The following is a 20,248-nucleotide window of genomic DNA, read 5'->3' on the forward strand; positions in this document are numbered from 1 at the left end:
ATTAATCCAGAAGCTAGGAAGATGTTTGACCATCAAGGGCCTTGCTCAGCTCCAACCGCTTCCCCATTCTCCTCCCATGGGAAGCTTACCCACATCTTCCAAGGTCTGGCCAAAGCACCACCATATCTGAAAAGTTTTTCCTGAACCTCATGCTCCAAAATTAATAGTGCCTCTTAATAAATCTTTTTTGTTATGTTCCAGGATTATCTCATGGAAGAGTTTTGTGTAAATCTATCCTTCTAATAAATTTTAGGAAGAGGACAGGAGTGACGTCTTTCATATCTTTTAACTTTTTAAAAACTTTTTATTTTGAAATGATATAGATTGATGGGAAATTGCAAAAATAGTATAGAGAGGTGCCACGTACTCTTCACTGTTTCCCCCAAAGGTAATATCTTATATAACTATAGCATACTCTCAAAGCCATGAAACTGACCTTGATACAATCCAGAGTCTATTCAGACTTCACCAGTTTTATATGCACTCGTGTGCACGTGTGCGTGCGAGCGTGTGTGTGGGTGTGTACAGTTCAGTGTAATCTTATGTGTAGGCTGTGTAACCACTATTGCAATTAAGACATAGAACTGTCCATTACCACAAAAATTTCCCTCATGCTATCCATTTATAGTCAACAACCACTCCCATCACCCCCCATCCCTCCTTGAACCTAACCCCTGGCAACCACTAATCTGTTCTCCATCTCTATATTGTTGTATAAATGGAATCATGCAATATGTGACCTTTTGATGTTGGCTTTTTCTCCCAAAGCAATGCCTTTGAGATCCATCCAAATTGTTAACCTGTATGTTTGTTCCTTTTTATTGCTGAGTAATATCACAGTATGGATCGGCTATGGTTTATTTAACCATTCACCCACTGGAGTACCTCTGAGTTGTTTCCAAGTTTTAGCTTTATGTTTTAACTTTTCATTGCTTTCAGCAAGGGGACTTGAAAACAGAAAGCACTCAATTAGGATTCATTAATTTGAATTAATTCCTAGTCTCACCCAAAGCTGAATTCTGTGCTGATACCATCTCTAACATGTATACGGACCTAGGGGGAAATGTCAGTTCTCTAAAAGCTTCCATTGACTTACTACACCATTCTCCACTCATATTTTAATCTGACATTTAGAGATTACAAGATATTGATGTGGTTCTTATTACATTTTAGAGTTCTAATGTGATTTAAGTGCTTTGGGGTAGAGTGAAAACAGATTGCTGGTATTCTTGATAGGTTAAGAAATACTTTCCGTAGCCAGTGTCAAGGTGTGACAGGGTTTTAGTCCCATCAGAACTTCAGTCACTTTTTAAAAAAAAAGAAACAAAAATTTCATCAGCATCATCACATCTCCCATAGAGCCAATCCAAATCCAAACAATAATGAAAACAATATTGTGCAATCATTAAAAACATTATATAAAGTATAAATAAAAGCACCAATAATTTTTTTGTGTGCCAACTGCTCTCCTAACCAAACCAGTCAACTGAGCTGAGAAAGTTAATTTATTTGGAATACTATGCATCCTCAGTAAGCTTCATCAAAATTAGCACTTTAAAAAAAAAAACCTTCCACACGCTGCCACTTCCTCCTCCCCCAAGAAAAGATTCCTGGAAGCTCCGCTATAGGTAATGAATACCTGGTCCCAGGCTGTCAAAGCGTGTCATCAACAGTGTGGGATGCAGAAGCTCTGCACATAGGAAACAGAAGCCAGCAAATCAGCATTGGGGTGGAGCAAAGGGGAAATTACTAACTACATACTGTACAAGACTTATCATAAGGCTATGTGGTGATAAGTTTTACGTTTATAGTTATAATGAAACAATACTATTCATACTATAAAAATAATATACATGTATGATGGAGAATTAGGAAATGCAAATGTTATTAAAATTGTTTAATACTAGGTAATTTCTTTAAATAGATTTGGGGGGGCATGACATTGGTGTAATGTGTATCCGTATATCCAGTTATTTAAGGTTTGAAAGGCAAATACAGAAAATTACAAGTTCTTAAAAAACTATTCTTTTACTGAAAAGATTTAGTTTTTCTAAGTAAGCAAAGATCTGATAACGACAGTGTGAAGTACAGGAAGTATTTAATAAGACATAGAATCTTTGCTTCTTAGGCAGATTACGTAAAAGGCAAAGAAAAAACTTTTATAAGCTTTTAATAACAGAAGACCCATAATCTAAGATATCTTATGATTTTAACAAAGAGGAAATTAAACTCTAGTTTTGTATCAGCACATTATGAGCAAGTCTGGCAAGGTACTCAGGAAACTTTTCTAATACTGAGGATGACATCAAGGGAAAACCTAAAGTGTTGGCAATGATGAAGCCGCCACCTCAAATGCCTCCTGGGGAAATTCCTGGTAAAGTCCCTGAAGAAAAATTGTCTTCACGATGAAGAGTTCCTTGATCCTCCCCATTCTCCCTCTATTCCATTTTCACCCATCCCCTCTACCTTCAAGCTGAAGGGGTCATCTCCCTGTCTAAACTCTGTAGTTCTTTATTGCTCCTTGTCCTATGGACCTGGCCCTTTGCTACCTTATGTTGCCCTGATTTATAATCATCCACCAGAGCGAGACCACCTGCATGCAGGGACTTTCCTTTACCCCTCAGAAAGACTTTCAAGGAGATTTGCACTGATCCGATGCCCAATGCATGATATCCCACAGATTTTCCGTTGTTGATTTGCATTCTTCATGAATGAGAAGGAAGGTTTTTTTCCCTGTCTTGCTGACTCACCCTCTACCATCTACAGAACCAACTGTCAACAGAGGCAGAAAGGAAATTTTGTCAGTTCACCAGAGGAGGCCTTATGCAAAACAAAGTGAGGGACAGAGTCATCCCTGGATTCCCTGATTCTTCCCTAATTTTAAGTAGGGTGGTGTTCTACTAAAGCAATATTTCCCAAACTTTAGTCACTCACATTCCTCATTCACAATGTCTGCCCCATCTGTATGCCACCTATAATACTGCTTATTTAAAAGTCTCAAAATCAATTTGCGTATTTAATTAAATAACTTTTTAAAAGAAACTTTCTACAGTTACTGAAAATGGGAGGAAAAAGTATTATTTGCCAAAATTTGAGGATAACCATAAACATAAAAACAATAAAAGGGAGATAATTAATAATAAATTAGATGACTAGTCAGGACGCTTGAGTTTCAGAACTGCCTTCTTTTTGTTAAATATGTGCTCTTTGTTTGAAAGAGAGATTAGCGAGTGCTAGAAACAAAGACATAAACCAAAGTTAGACTTTCTTCTTGATGCACTCAAAAGATTGAAATAAATTTGAGAGGAAGACTATGGTAGGATGAATAATGACCCCCGCAAAGATGCCCATGTCCTAATCCCAGAAACCTGTGAATATGTTACCTTACACGGCAAGAGAGACTTTACAGACGTGATTAAGTTAGGGTACTCGAGGTGGGGAGTTTATTCTGGGTTATCTGCATGTGTCCAATGTCATCACAAAGGTCCTTATAAGAGGGAGACAAGAAGGTCAAAGTTAGAAAAAGGAAATATGACAATGGAACAAGCAGAAGTTGACATGATACACTAGGAGCCACGGAATGCAGGCAGCCTCTAGAAGCCAGAAAAGGTAAGGAAACAGATTTTCCCCTGAAGTCTCCAGGAAGAATGCGGCCCTATCAACCTCCTGATCTTAGATTTCTAACCTTCAGAACTGTAAGAGAATAAACTTATATGATTGTGAGCCACTAGGTTTGTGGTCATTTGTTACAGCAGCAGCAGAAAACTAATATAGAGACTAACTCTCACATCATGTGATTCAACATTATTTAATACCATGCACATGTACCAGTTAAAATCTTCCATAGCCCCAGCGGTGTATACCTACTCTTGGGAAACACTGCCTAATGAACTCCACTAGGGCATCAGGGAAAATGGTAGCCACAGATTAAAGCAACTGTAGAAGAATTTAGGCCTGAGGCAGTGAAGCTGGTTACTAAAATGGTAGCTGATTATAGGGGAAGCTCTGTGTGGTAGGTGTCCTGCTTCATCCTCTGCTTTGGCCTCCCTTTTTACTGTAGCACCTGAGCCTGAGCAGACAGCATTCCTGAATCAGCCTTCCTTCAATGAATGGACTCTGTAATGACATAGGTCTAGCTAGAGTTCCTTCTGCTCCTAAATTACACTGCCTTTCTCTTAGATTAAAATAGGCTTGGGAATATTTTCTCAAGTTAAAAAAAAAAACAACACTTACTGTGTTTTTGTACCATTGTAAAAGTAAAATTGTTTATTACAGACATTTTTAAACATAGAGAAAAGCTAACAAAGAAAATAATAACTAACCAGTAACTTCAGCCCCCAGAGAAAACTACTTGATTAGTATTTTGATAGATTTTTCTCTGGTCTCATTTCTACTCATGTCTGCTTATAACTTAAAAAATATTCAATAAATACTATGTAGTAGCCTTCATTTTCCCCATTAAAACATATTATGAATACTTTTGTATTAGCTATAATACACGTCTGCAATATTTTTGTAATGACGGAAGAGTATTGTGTCGTAAGGATCAAGTAGAATTTCTGTAACCATTTCATTCACATGGCTATTTATGCTGTTTCCAACTTTTCACCCTCTTCCTTATAAATATTTTTGTTCACTATTGATGGTCCTTAGAAAAAAATTTCTGAATCAAGAATACTTAAATTTTTTATACATATTGCCAAATTTCCCATCAGAGAGTTATAAAAATTAACATTGAAAAAGAATGTTTTTTTTAAAGAGAATTAAATGCATGTCTGAGTAAATAAAAGAGAGGAAAATAAGTGATAACCTTTTGGGAGAAAAGAGTAAGAAGAATATTTCATATTTTATATGATAAGCAAGGGAATATGCTTGCCTGTTTCTTGACTTGACCATCTACTGGAGAAAGAAGAGATGCTCTGGAAATGGAGTGACTTCTTAAAGGGGAAAAAAATAAGTAAGGAAATTTTTTAAGCGTATTTAGATGAATTTATAAACACCTCTAGAATCAGTGTTTTCAGGTTACAGAAAGGTATAGCAGGTGGACAATCCCCATTATGGCAAAATGTGGAAGGTCTTTTCAAGGCCATTGCCTATTTCAGAAAAGTCTTGTGGAAGGTACACACTCAACCAATAATAGATTTGATGATTTAATCAATACAATCAAATTGTGTAGACAAAGTAAATTTCTGCTTTAGCTGTGTACACAAGTTATCAGTTGGAGAACTTCCAAATTCCTCACTTGCTAGGTGCTGTCAAGGGAAAGCCCATGGCATCCACAGCAGCCTAGCCCATCCAGGCAGCTTCGCCTAGACCTCACATGGCAAACTTTATCCACTCAAGAGCATGGTCTGTTGTCGGGATCACCCATTCCAGGTTCCATATCCATTAAAATATGAGGTAGAAAATTTCCAAGTAAACCTTGTTTTCAGTCTTCTCCACCTCAAGCCAAATTGAACAGAACCCCAATAGTAAGGACAACAACAATAAATAACAGCAACATATTAGGTAGCTTCTGGATGCCAGACATCACTCTGTGTACCTCACACATATTTCACTTAAGCTTTACAACAATGCTGCAAGGAGGTGTTATTATTATTAACTTATAGGTAAGAAGAGAGAAAATCAGAAAATTGTCCAAGGGTCCACAGCTGGTGAGAAGCAGAGTTGGGATTTGGACCCAGGTCTGTCGGATTCCACTACAGTTAATTGTCCCTTCCAGGTGGGACTGCCTGCTAGGTGTCCCTGTGAATTGAGGCCTCAGTTGGTATTTCCAGGCTACATAACTAAACCTACACATTCTCACACTTACCCCTTTAATGACCCTGGGAAAAAAATTTTAAAGAAACTCCGTGACAGCTAGAGTCTTTTATAATCCTCAATTGTACCATCCTTTATTAGGTATATTATAGGTTTTAAAGAGCAGGAAAAAATTGTTTTTCTTCTATATCTTTAAGGGCATTGTTTTAAAATTGTAAAGTTTCTAGAATTTTCATTGTTTGTTTTGATCTATTTTATTTGGTCTGTATCAATGTGATTAATTATCGGCTGCATATTCCCTGTTGGAGAGATATACTAGACACATCACAGACAATCAAATAAACATTTCAGGGCAGGAGCCCTTGGGGAGAATCTTTGGAAATCATACAACATGTTAGTAACAGAGTGAGGTAGGCGATCAGCTGCTATGTTCTGGGAACAAAGAGAGTCTCAAAATCAAGAATGCTCTTGCACTGCTGGTGGGAATGTAAATTGATACAGCCACTATGGAGAACAGTATGGAGGTTCCTTTAAAAACTAAAAATGGAAGTACCATATGACCCAGCAATCCCACTACTGCGTATATACTCTGAGAAAACCATGATTCAAAAATACACATGTACCCCAATGTTCATTGCAGCACTATTTACAATAGCCAGGATAGGGAAGCAACCTAAATGTCCATCAACAGATGAATGGATAAAGAAAATGTGGTGTATATATACAATGGGATATTACTCAGCCATAAAAGGAGTGAAATTGGGTCATTTGTAGAGATGTGGATGGACCTAGAGTCTGTCATACAGAGTGAAGTAACTCATAGAGAAAAATAAGCATCGTATATTAATGCATATATGTGGAATCTAGAAAAATGGTACAGAAGAACCTATCTGTAGGGCAGAAATAAAGACGCAGACGTAGAGAACGGGCATGCAAACACAGTGCGGGAAGGGGAGGGTGGGATAAATTGGGAGATTAGGAGTGACATATATATACTACCATGTGTAAAATAGATAGCTAGTGGGAACATGCTGTATAGCATAGGGAGCTCAGCTCTGTGCTCTGTGATGATCTAGATGGGTGGGGTGGGGGGATGCAGGGAGGGAGGTCCAAGAGGGAGGGGATATATGTATACATATAGCTCATTCACCTCAGTGTACAGCAAAAACTAACACAACACTGTAAAGCAATTATACTCCAATAAAAAAAAAAAAAAGAAAGAATGCATAGAAAGGAGAGGCAACCTCTGAATACAGAGACACTTACATCTAATGACTTTACAGGGGGACAGTGGCTGTTGCTAGGACATCCCATGAATGCTAGTGAGGTGATAGAAGGGGCCTTTATTTATCCTGTTTCCTCTCGAGACCTTCTCTCTGTTTTTACTCCCCATGCCGCTTCCTTTCCTTAGCTTCCATCATGCTGAAGCTGGTCTTACACATTTGGGAAAGTTGTTTCCCACTCCTGGGCCTGTTTTACCTGTGAAATAAACTAGTTGATCTGTTAGGTGTTTGTTAATCTCATTGTGCTTTATTCCTATAAATGTGATTGCTTTAAAAACCAGGGCAGATGAAAGCAGAGCTGAACACCAAGTACTTCCACACCCCAGCAGCCAGGGAAATTCCAGCGCCTGCCACTTTAGTGTCTTTTCATGACCCTTTCTATGGTTTAGCTCCCCTCTCCCTTCGTAAGGATCTACAGTGCTTCATGCTACTCTCTGTCTGACCCCAGACCTTAAATTTGGATCCACCCAAGCCTGATTCATCTATCAGGTACCCCTGGACTAAAATAATTCCAGCCATTTCTCTACTGCCTACATCAAAATTTTCAAAATCTCAAACGGTGACAATATAAGTAGAGACCCTGCTTCAGTTGCTTTAGGGTGGGAACTGAAATCAGCGTCATCAGTCAGATGATTCTCAGTCTGATTTTCTTGCATATGAGAGGTAAAATCAAGTCTGAAAACTTCTTCCCGACCTGGTCCAGTAAAAGCCAGTGCTTTGAAATGAACACACAGTTGATATATGTATTTGTCATCCAGAGGATAAAACACTGTGTTCTACAGTTGGTGAGCGTAAAATATTTTAGTTATGAGACTAGGGAGCATCGCGTAGAAAAGACAAGGAGGAGAGGTCACATTTTTTTCTCAACTGCAAAACAGACAGCTTCTAAATCATGAAAACAAGCTCATATGCAAAACAACTCTAAGAGGATTTGTCAACGGATACAAAAAAAGCAATAATTTTAAATACTGATTTTAAAAATATGTTCACATACCTTTTCTAAGTAGAATTATTTTTCAGATTTATATTCATATACTGTGATGACTCTAGGCCAAGGTTTCTCAACCTCAGCATTACTGACATTTGGGGTTGGGAAATTCTTTGATTTGCAGTCCATCCTGTGCATTGTAGGATGCTTAGCAGCATCCCTGGCCTCTAACACTAGATGCCAGTAACATTCCTATAGTGATGACATCCAAAAATGTCTCCACACATTGCCGAAACTCCCCTGGGAGATGAACCCACTCCCAGCTGAGAAGAATTGCTCTAGGAAAATCTTGTAAGCTCAGAGGCTTCAGGATTTTGTAGCATAAGATGAAAGTGTAAAGGTGGCTTTCATAGCAGTGGAATCAGAAAAGACTATATAGTAAGTGATACTGGTAAAATGAAATAACTACTTATAAAAAATAACTCAGATTCAATACCTACCCATACTAAAAATAAATTTCAAATGGTCCAGAGTTCTAAATGAAAAATATTGTAGAAATATTGAAAAGAATATAAACTATATTTGTATAACCTTGGAGTAGAGAAAAACTGTCTTAAAACTCAGAAAATCCAGAAACCCAAAATGAAAACCTCAAGAGACTTAACTCATAACATTTTAACACTTCCGTATGATGAAGTAATAACTAAAGAAAGGCACCACAATCAAAAAGTTTAAAAGAGAAAATATTTGCAATATGTATAACAAACCGTGATCAATATTCATAAAAAATTAAAAGCCCAGACCAGTTTTTTTAAAAACACAGAGAAAACAAGCTAATAATTTGCAAAGGCAATTCATAAAAGAAAATCAAATAGCCAAAATATTTTAAAAGTCTCAATTTCATTATAACTTAAGAAAATGCAAACTAAAATTACAATGAGATGTCTTGATCCCATCATATTGGCAAAATTAGAAAGATTTATGAAGTGCAGAATTGATGAAGGGAGATGTGGAGAAACAATCATGTTCATGCCCTATTAGGAGAACTTACATTCGTTTGGTCTTTTGGAGGCAACTTAGCAGTAGCTATGAAAATGTAGATGGCATACTTTACAGTATAGATTTACATCTATAAATCTTTTCTATAAAAATACTCTCATGTGTGCTCACTATATATATATATATATATATACATACAAGGGTAGTTGCTATGGTATTATTCGTAATAACGAAACATTGCAAACAAGCTAAAAGCCATCAACAAGGAATATTTGATCCATCATCATATCTTGATACATACAATGTGGCTTTATGCAGTAGTTACATAGAATGAGATAGTTTAAAATATTGAAATGGAAAGGACTTTTTATATGAAAGAGACTTTCAAAGCTGTATATAAATATGTAAATATATGCATATTTATGTAAATAATGTTATCTGTATCAGTATGCATAATTATGTATATATGTAAACTTATAAAAAGTGTCATAAAGGACACACATCACACTATCAATGGGAATTAATTCCAAGAAGAAAAGTAGGAGGTACATCTCATTCTATGTGTTTCACAGTGTTTGAAGTTTCACCCCAAATATGTATTCTACATGCTATGTAATTTTTTAAGAAAAGTGGTAAAGTCGAACTAAATGATTTCAGAAGTGTATGATTTGGGCTCTAACAAACTATGACTTAATCCTGGTTTAGAACTAAATCTGAAAACTTAAGCCACCAAGCTTGTGTCCATATCACAGGACCCTTTAAGAAGAAAAGACAAAGGGAAAGGAAAGACAGTTCTTTAAGCACCCACTATGTGCTTATTCCATTTGCATACATTTTCCCATTTATCCTGATAACATCTCATTTTTACTGAGACTCTGAGAGGTTAAGTGGTTTAACAAAACTCACAGGGCCAGGAAGGGGCGGAGTCAGGATTCACACCTGGACCAGTCTGTGGGGCATATGATTGCTGCTTTCTACATCAGAGGTTTCATAGTTTCACTAGTTGATGAAGACACTCTGGCTTACCTTACAAAAGTCAGATCAAAGCACAGAGGGTCATGACTCCACAAGAGCCAGTGTGCGCACAGTTGGGCTGGTTCTTTCTCTCTCCCCAGTCCCCACCATGATGTGTGTGTCTGCAATCGGTGCCCGATCCCTAGCTGCTGGACCTGAAGGCACTACTGAGGGTCCCAAGAACACTTGCAGTCACTGTGAGCCCTGTAGCACTCACCAAGGACCACACAGCTGTCGACGCTGTGGATCCCAGCAATCTGAGCCCACGAGACATCACTCCCTGGTGCCACCACACACTCCTGCACTTGGTGCCCTGCACAACTAGACCTGAGGCCATAGCACACTTCAGCATGCCCCATCCACAGGTAAAAGTCTTCCTTTACCACAGTCAGACCATAAAGTCTGGAAGAGATGACTGTGTCTCCAAATACAGACACCTACACAAGGATCACGAAGGATGAGGAATACAGTAAACCTACAGGAACTGGCCCCAGAGAAATGGAGAACCAGGAATTGTTCAACGAAGAATTATAAACAATTGTTCTAAAGATACTCAGCTACAGGAGAACACAAACAATTTGATGGTATCAGGAAAATACAAGAACAAGATGAGAAGTTCAACAAAGAGATAGAAAACATATAAAGAGCCAAACAGAAATTTTGGAGCTGAAGAATACAATGACTGGTACTGAATAATAGAGAATTTCAAAGGCAGACTGAAACAAACAAAACAATGAATCAATGAGCACGAAGACAGATCAATTGAAATTATTCAGTCAGAGGAACAGAAAACAAAAGATAAAGAAAAGGAACAAAGAGAGTCTATAGGACTTACAGGATAAATTAATGGAAACAATGTACACATCACTAGAGTCCCAGAAGGAGAAGGAGAAATTCCCAAATCTGGGGAGCAATTTGGACATCCAAGTTCATGAAGCTAATAGTTTGCCCCAAAATATCAATTCAAAATGACTTTCTCCAAGATACGTTATAATAAAACTGTAACAAGAAAAACGATAGGGGCTTCCCTGGTGGCACAGTGGTTGAGAGTCTGCCTGCAGATGCAGGGGACACGGGTTCGTGCCCCGGTCTGGGAGAATCCCACATGCGGCGAAACGGCTGCCCCCGCCATGGCCGCTGAGCCTGCGCATCTGGAGCCTGTGCTCTGCAACGGGAGAGGCCACAACAGTGAGAGGCCCACGTACTGCAAAAAAAAAAAAAAAGAAAAGAAAGAAAAACGATAGAAAAACTCAATGGAACACTGAATTAGCTTTTTGAGTAGATAATCAAAATTGACAAACTGTTAGCTAGACTATGAAAAAAAAGAGAGAGGACGCAAATAAATAAAACTAGAAATTAGAAAAAGGCAACATTACAACTGATACCACAGAAATACAAAGGATCACATGAAACTACTATGAACAATTGCGTGCCAACAAATTGGATAACCTAGAAGAAAGGGATAAATTCCCAGAAACATCATGATGTTAATGGACCAGTACCGTATATTCTTGAATTTTCTAGAACTTCATAAGGTGATAAGTTTAGATATGAATATTTGTGTTTTTAGAAACCAACTCACCTACAAAGGTTATACCTTCTATAATACCAGCAACCTCAACATTGTGCCGTGGTTATTTTAAAATCCTGTAGTTTTCCTTGTCCTTCAGCATAAACATAAGTACATTCTGTTGTCTTATTTTTCAATAATCTTTAAAATGTTTTCCCAAAGATCTAAATTTTTTAAATTTAACTACAACTTATTTTAGAGATTAATAACTTTATTTTAAGACAAAACAATTTATATTTAAAAAAAAGAATCATCACATGTTGATTACTGCCGCTGAGAGATATTGATTGGTGTCAAGATGACAATCATATATTTTTAGGCATGTCTAACAAACTGGGAGGGCTGATAAACCAAGAGAGCATTTGCCTGATGGCCCTGAGTCTCTTGTGAGATAATTCATATTGAGAGAAGGAGTAGGGCATCCGTTTGTACAAAAGTTTTGGTCATTTGATCATAGAGTGATTCTGACGAGAGCACTGACTTGGACCTTCAGGCAGATTCCACGGCACAGTCTTCACTGGACTTGAGGTTTTGGATTATAGAACCTGAAAGAATTGTTTTAATAAAGCTCAATTCAACCTCGGGGGAAAGCAGCACTTGAGAGCCCTTTAACCTGCAACCCAAATAGCAAAGAGGGATTCACTCCCAGTTTTGCTTTTTTTTTTATACTCTTGTGTTACTGGTGTGTGTGTGGAGGTCGGGGTGTCCTGTTTTGTTTAACTGATTCAATTTTTTATAATTTTTACACACAGTACATCTATAGGTAATGATCCTCTATTCACTTTTTTCTTAGCTTTTCCTTAATCTCTCTCCTATTTGACCCGTCCCTTTTTATGTAATTTTGATATTTAACTGATTTATAGATAGTGCTCATTAGGGGAGATGTATTTTCTTAGTTTCAAGGTGTCAGGGTACTTCAGATCCTCCTTTGTGTATTGAGATGGCAAAAAAACCATTTTAAAATATCACAGCGTTCCTTGATAGAAACCTCTAAAGATAAATCTCTCAAGATAATTCCAAGTTGGAGGTCACACTGGCACATTTGGATCCCCTGTTCTCTATAATGATAATTTCCACAAGCTGTGGGTTGCTCAGGTGTTGAGGGCATTGTTAAAATTCTGCAGTGTGGAAGAGCTATACTTATTTCATATTTGTTCAAAATGTAGCTCTTTGAGCTGGACCTTGCATGTCACTTTCTTGCTTCCAAAATGACAGTTGTGAGCTCATAAAGTCACCCAAGAATTTGATAGCCAAATTGAACTCTATTTTCTCTACATTTGCTTGTATGCAAGGAGGGCACAGTTTCTAAAGGCTATAAAAGAGGCCGTGTTGAAGGGAAGTAGTCCTACTATCAAAAACCTAGGAGTTTTTCAGAACTAATCAGTTTTTTGGCATCAATTCTTTCATTAATAAGTCTATACAGTATTCACATGTATATTATGTGAGAGTTGACCTTACCTGAATATATTGGAACAATGTGAGATTACATGTCCCAAATTTATAATGAAATTATTGAGAATTGTTTTGAATTTTAAACCCAGAGAGAACTTTTAAAGAGACAATTCACAGAAACTGATGTAATTGCTTTCGATCGTAGGTGAGCCTTTGTCCTTGAATGCGGAACATGGAAATGTTACATTTTATTCAAATGCGTTAATAATATTCAATGATGAATTAAAACACCTGGATTTTAGTTATGGCCTTGCCACAGTCTAGCTAGGTAATGTTGGGCAAGGCTTTTTAACATATCTTCCCAAATGAAAATGAAAGGGCAGAATGAGATTTTCTTTCCTTCTGGCTATATAACTTTTTTTTAAAATTGAAGTATAGTTCATTTACAATGTTGTGTTAGTTTTAAGTATATAGTAAAGTGATTCAATTATATATATAATGTATATGTATATACACACACACACACATCTATGTATATTATACATGTACTCTTTTCCGGACTCTTTTCCATTATACGTTATTACAAGATAGTCAGTACAGCTCCCTGTGCTATACAGTAGGTCCTTGTCATTTACCTATTTTATATATAGTAGTGTGTATATGTCTGGCTGATTAATGTTTTAAAATCCTAAAATGTCAACACTGGGAGCCCAAGTTCTTTTCCAAAATTTTATTTTGCATAACTTCGGAGTGAGCTCAGTGGGTGCTGAGGACCTGGGGCTCTGCCAAGTGTTGGGCAAATGCTTCCTCTGCTCTCCTAAAGTAGGTCAGATCGCTACTCCTTAGCACACATCAGATCACTAGTGGTGGGAATGTTGAGACTGCTCCAGATTAGAGCTGCAAGCTCACCTCATGACATCTATGCAGGCGGCCCAGAGTGGGTGAGGCTTGAGAGTGTGGGCGGCTGTCTACACACAGACTCACCGTTCCTGTTCTGGCTTCACCTCCTTCACCAACCCACATTCCGAAAGTCTCTCAATTAGTGTGGCTGCTGGTAGCTCAGTTCTGAAGAGCTGATGTAAAAGTAAAGAAATATTTTACTTTAAATAGTATTTTTTCTTAAATTCTAACACATTCTTTACTTAAAATGACAATAACTATTCTCCTGGCCTGCTTAAATATTAGTAGGCTAAGGAATTGCTCACATGGCCACATAGTTGATTGAATTGGGGCATTTAGTTCATGAAAATAACTAGGCTGCAACTCCTTTTAGTTATTGCAGATGACTTAATGACCGGGTATCCATCAAAGTAATCTCTCAGCAGTTAACTAGTGATTACAAACCCAAATCAAACGTTTCATGTCTATTTAGCTGAGCTACCTAGAAATGGCCTAAACATGGAAGATTCATTTTCTTCCAATCACTGTTCTTACCCATAACTAAAAATAGAAAATGTCCTAAAATTTTTGACATTCTTGATAAGTAAAAATGCTTATCACTACATTGACCTTCAGCCAAAGGTCAGTGATCATTGAAGCCCCAGACTGTGACTCTAAAGGGTCATAAAGTTTTCTGCAGACTTCATACCTTTCTACCTATAAAAGATAGATAAGAACTAGAAAAAGTTCATTTGTAACCTTTTTTTCAGATTCTACATATAAGCAATATCATGTGATATTTGTACCTATTTACAAAACAGAAACAGAGTTACAATTTTCTACAGGTGTAAAAAATAAATTTATGGTTACCAGGGGATAAAGGGGGGAGATAAATTGGAAGATTGGGATTGACATATACACACTACTGTATATAAAATAGATAATTAATAAGGACCTACTGTATAGCACAGGGAACTCTACTCAATACTCCATAATGGCCTATATGGGAAAAGGATCTAAAAAAGGGTGGATATATGTATACATATAACAGATTCACTTTGCTGAACACCTGAAACTGATACCACATTGTAAATCAACTATACTCCAAGAAAACAAATTTTTTTTAAAGAACTAGGAAAAAAAGAAAATGATGCTTCCTATGGTGCATATTACCTGATGATGAACAGGGATTTTATGAGTTGTATCACATCACATAACACCAGGTTGCGTCAAAGAAAGTTCTTTCTACACACCAAGTTGTTTGAGGGAGTGGGCGGAGCCAGATAGTATTGGGACATCCTGGATGTTGTTTCCATTCTACTTTATGTTCTTTTGTTCCTGTCAACCAAACTTGTTTACCTTGCTTCGGAATTTGGAGAAGAAATTACAGCTGGAAAATATATGAAAGAGTTTTTAAACCTACAGATTCTTCTGACTTTAGAATCAGTTGTTATATTACCAAGAACAGATAAATGCAGATGTTGGACCATGTCAAAAATCTTGTCAAGAGAGTGGATTGTTTCACACAGAAACGAGATGTGGCTTCTGATTCTGGTGGCGCATTTGTTCCAGAGAAATGTGAATTCAGGACATATGCCAACTAAAGCTGTGGACCCGGAAGCATTCATGAATGTTGTAAGTTGGGATTTTCCATACTTGGGGGGAAACAAAGTACCTTACATGTTATTGTTTGTCTCTGTATTATCTGCATTATATATTATATTTATATGTGGTGGTGATTTCTGCTAGTAGAACATAGTTGTAAATCAACATATTGTACTGGAAAGAACACTAAGTTGGGTGTGGGTAAACATGGGTTCATCTTCAACAATTTCAGTAAACTTAGGCAAATGACTTAATCACTTTGAGCTTCAAACACAGTTTAACTTTTTCTTGAATTCTTAGGCTCATTCCAGGAGCAGTTAAATCATTGCAGTATCTTGGGTCAAGCTCAGACCCATGATTATTTCCACGTTGTCTGTGCTTTCTGTTCTTTTTCTACTTCTTCCAACATTAGAAAGATGTTAGGCCTCCTTTCATACTCTCAGGACAGTCACCTCTAGTAACACCCTGTGCCACCCTAATCTATTTAATCCTGGTTTGAGCTGGTAACTCTGTGGTCTAAAAGTAAAAGGACCCCTATGAATGCTAGAGGGGTCCTCCTATGAGTAAACTTCATGAATGAAGTGAAATTTCTAGGTATCTCAGAGAATACTTTTTGGCTTACTTTCACATTCTTAGTTGAATTTTAACAATGTCCACCATATAGTAATATTTATCCTATAGCAGACATTGTGATGAAAGCTGTAGAGATACTGTTTGATTTTATCTCTCTCTTTTTTTTTTTTTTTGATCATCTCAATAGGTCAGAAAAAGCTTTTGATTTTATCTTCACTGCCCTATTCCATAGATAGGACCATACTCATTTTTCCAATCAAGGAACTGAGATTAAAGAGGTTAAACAACTCAAATCAGGCCACACCCCTGGTAGGTGGTAGAGCTAGAATTTAAATCCGGGTCTGCCAGAACACAAAGCTCATAATTGTGACAACTATGCAATAAACGCTCCCAGGGAAGGAGAGGCTACCTCCAGCTGGGTGAGGTGATTGTGTGCAATGTTCATGCTCCATACGTTTATCATAGATTTAGCATGCTTTTATACAGATTTAAGACCTTGTTTACAGAAGCCTCCTTGAATGAATTCTAAAACTCTGACAGGCTATAGAAATATTCTGAATCTACATGAATGCCAAATATCAGGTTTCTTTTGACCATTCCAACTATTGACTGTCTTTTGATGGTTTGTCCAGATACTTAGCAAATTGGTGTAGATCCTTAAGGGTCATCCTTCTGGCCCTGAGAAGTTCCCATACAAATTCCTCTAGGTCGTTAAGTGAAGGGGATCTGTTTAGTTGTAGGTAGAGCCAATCTCCCTGGGCCTCACCCACTGGGTGTGGCCAGCACTTACACACTGTTTGGGCTTCAGGAGCTCTAAGACTAAAATCCAATGAATTGGACTCTGCTATTTAGCAGTCATACATGGAGAGGCAAAGTAAGATAGAAAATTCTTGTAATCTCTCATATAAATTAAATGAAGTAGAATAAAAAGTGCTTCAGAGCCTGAATGGGTTTGATTCTGAGTACTAATATATATGGATATAATTTATTCTGTATTTTGGTATACAACTGTCCTCATTCAGGTATTTTTCTAGCTAGTGTTAGTTGAGCACCTATTTGGCCCTGATACTGTGTTATGCACTGAGGTTACAGAGAGATCGAAGTGCCCTGATTTCATGGAGTTTACAATCCAGCAGAGAAGACAGACACTCAATTCCTAATCACTCAAAACTAATCACAAGAGAAGTGAAATCAAAGGAGAAAACATAAAATAGGGGGACTTAGGGAATTTAGGAAAGTTTTTCTGAAGAAAGGTTTCTTAACCTGAATTCTGAAAGGTGAATAGGAGTTACTTGAAAGGGAGGGTGGGGGTGATTTTTAATATAGTAGTAGCTAATGCTCCTTGAGTCCCTACTATGTGCCAGCCAATCTTGTTACTGTCATATGTGCATTATCTTTTTACATTCTTTGCAATAATCCCAAGGAGTATAAACCACTGGTATACCTAATTTACAGACGAATAAACTGAGGAATAGGGACAAGTTAACTAAATTTCCTAAGATCACACAGTTAGTTTATGCATTAGTGTGAGAGCCAGGATTTAAAAACCCAAGCAGTGGGACCCCAGGGCCTTTCTCTTAACTATTATGCCCTTTTGTCTTGTATACTACACTGGACATTTAGCTTTCTCCTCCTTTGTTCCTTTAAAAGCAGCAGCTAATAGAAATAATTCCCTCCTTCTCTAAGTAACTACAGTAGGTAGAAACTGAGGATACTGAGGAGATCTCAGCAGCTTTATATATATATATATATATATATATATATAATTTATTATTATTATTTTTTTTATGGTACATGGGCCTCTCACTGTTGTGGCCTCTCCCGTTGCGGAGCACAGGCTCCGGATGCACAGGCTCAGAGGCCATGGCTCACAGGCCCAGCCGCTCCTCGGCGTGTGGGATCTTCCCGGACCGGGGCACGAACTCATGTTCCCTGCATTGGCAGGCGGACTCTCACCCACTGTACCACCAGGGAAGACCAGCAGCTTTATATTTTACAAAGAGTTTCTGTATGTAACAACTGTATGGAGTAGGGGTCCTTAACCAGGAGTCCATGTATAGGAAACAGGAAATCTGAAACCCCTGAAAGTATATGGTGTGTCCATGTGTATATCCATTTCTATATTTTCCTCAAATTCACTGAGGGATCCTTAACCTAAAAGTGTTAAGAACTACAGTCAACCCTCCATATCCGTGGATGCGGAATTCGCCAATACGGAGGACTGACATACTACCCCATTTTATGTAAGGGACTTGACCATCCTCAGATGTTGGTATCTATGGGGTGTCTTGGAACCAATTCCTCACAGATACTGAGGAATGACTCTACTGCTCTTGAGTCTGTGGTTTTAGAGCTGAAAAGAACCTTAGGGAATACATGGACCAGGGGTTCTCATAAGCTGTCCTGTCCCACTGGCTGCACTGGAATTCCCTGATTCCTAACCCGAAGTGGGCCCAGGAATATTTATGTTTAAGTGTCCCAGATGTTTCTGACACACCCAGGTTTTGGAATCAGTGTTCTTTTCCAGTGGTTCTCAAATATTAGAGTGCATCAGAATTTTCTAAGGAGCTTGTTAAGACACAAATTGCTGGGCCCCAGCCCCAGAGTTCCCAATTCAATAGGTTTGAGTGGAGACTGACCATTCGCTATTGTTACCAAGTGCCCAAGTGATGCTATGCTCTCGGTCCAGAGCCCACATTAAGAACTACCCTTCTAGTTCAATCTCTACATTAAAGATAAAGAAAATGAGCACTGGAGAAGGTTTGCTAATTTTTTTTACAATAACATAATTAGCTGGTGAAAAGCAAGGAATTACCTTATAATCATTGAGAACATAACCATACAGAACTGAACTCAAAAAAAAATTGTGTTTTTTCCATAGAGTGAAATCATCCAACATAAAGGTTATCCCTGTGAGGAGTATGAAGTTGCAACAGAAGATGGGTATATCCTTTCTGTTAACAGGATTCCTCAGGGCCTAGTGCAACTTAAGAAGACAGGTATGGTTCACCCTACGTTACCCCAACATAGCAATCCTTCCTACATTAAACACTTCCTTGTGATTTGAGTGTGTAGAGGGAGCCTGGGCTCTTGGTACAGACTGGGCCCATTGTTCCAGCCAAAAGATGCCTTCAGCTACATCACCGTCCCCATCACCACTGCCCTATCCCCAATTATTTCAAATAAACATAGTGTTTGCTTTTCAAAAAACACCTTCAAGAAAAGTTCATTTCTTGATCCCTTCTAGTATTTAATTCATTCCCCAAACCCCTCCAATATAGATATTCTAGAATATCCACTGATGATCTCTTAAGCAGATGACGCCAACCCTTCCTTGCTCATGAAGAATGCAGACTCTGCCATGGCATCTGACGCCCACCCTAGCACACTCTATATTCCCCATCCAGACAGCCCTTTGAATATTTAAGACATTGCCCAGCTTTTCACTAAAGTCTTTTAAAGAATTGGGCACTATGTGTACATTTAAAACTTTTGGTACATGTTTCCATATAATCCTTTTTTTTTTCCTGTATGGGATTTTTGGCTATTGTTGGCTTTTAAGAAATTCACCTTCATTACTATTAAAGTGTAATAGTACACTATTGCCCATCCTTCATCTCTATTTGGCTCTATTCCTTTTAATACTCTAGCTCTATGTTTATAGCAGCAACTACATTATCTGTCATGTGTACAGATAATGTAATTCTTTATTGCTTTCTTTCTGTATGCCAGGTACAGTGCTAAGTGCTTTATTTGTGTTAGTCTCATATAAGTTTCACAATAATACTGAGAAACTGCCACTCACAGAAGTTAAGTAACTTGCCCAGAGAGTCTTTGCTAGTCCTTGCTAGTATGCTGCAAAATCTGCACTCAAATTAAGATTTGTCAGCCAGTGTAGCCCATGCTCTTACCTAGGACCAGAAAATGCTGGGTGAATGCTATTGGGCTTTGGTATAAAGAAGCTGCAGGGTTCTATTTTATTCCAATTTATATTTGTGCAGCTTTTTGAAAACCAGCTATTTTTACACCAGCTGAACAGCCATGCCTTATATATGTCCAGCATGCCCTTATCTCAGTGCCTTTGAACTTGCAGTTCTCCTTTTGCACCACTGTTTCATCAGATATCCACGCAGTTTGCCTTGGCCCCTCTTTCAGGCCTTCTCTTTCCCATTCTTCCTTCGACCACCCTATTCAAAATTGTAAGCCCTTGCCAACTACTGAAATTTAGCCCCTAATCCTGCTTAA

At 38.0% G+C, this 20,248-nt stretch overlaps 1 protein-coding gene and 1 long non-coding RNA gene across 5 annotated transcripts in view; one reads left to right on the top strand and one right to left on the bottom strand.

Annotated features, from left to right (window-relative positions):
- On the bottom strand, positions 1-15,244 carry LOC149747283 (uncharacterized). The gene is made up of 2 exons (XR_016388113.1): positions 1,640-15,244; positions 1-1,305 (listed from the first exon to the last, which is right to left on the bottom strand). It is a non-coding gene; the product is annotated as an uncharacterized LOC149747283 (long non-coding RNA).
- The window catches only part of LIPM (lipase family member M), a 23,712-nt gene continuing 16,827 nt past the window's right edge, over positions 13,364-20,248 (top strand). Inside the window, exons 1-2 of one of the 4 annotated variants that reach the window (XM_089897874.1) lie at positions 13,364-15,460; positions 18,885-19,002. In XM_089897874.1, the coding sequence (XP_089754000.1) occupies positions 15,227-15,460; positions 18,885-19,002 (352 nt within the window). In that variant the 5' untranslated portion in view covers positions 13,364-15,226. Of the gene's footprint in view, positions 15,461-18,884; positions 19,003-20,248 lie in introns of those variants that run through there. The other 3 variants (XM_022569560.3, XM_089897875.1, XM_089897876.1) reach the window with 3 other exon arrangements.

The sequence above is a fragment of the Delphinapterus leucas genome, chromosome 16, assembly GCF_059928025.1.
Source record: "Delphinapterus leucas isolate spDelLeu-1000000601 "Yukka" chromosome 16, BTC_Dleu_Yukka2, whole genome shotgun sequence".
NCBI classification, from domain to species: domain Eukaryota; kingdom Metazoa; phylum Chordata; class Mammalia; order Artiodactyla; family Monodontidae; genus Delphinapterus; species Delphinapterus leucas.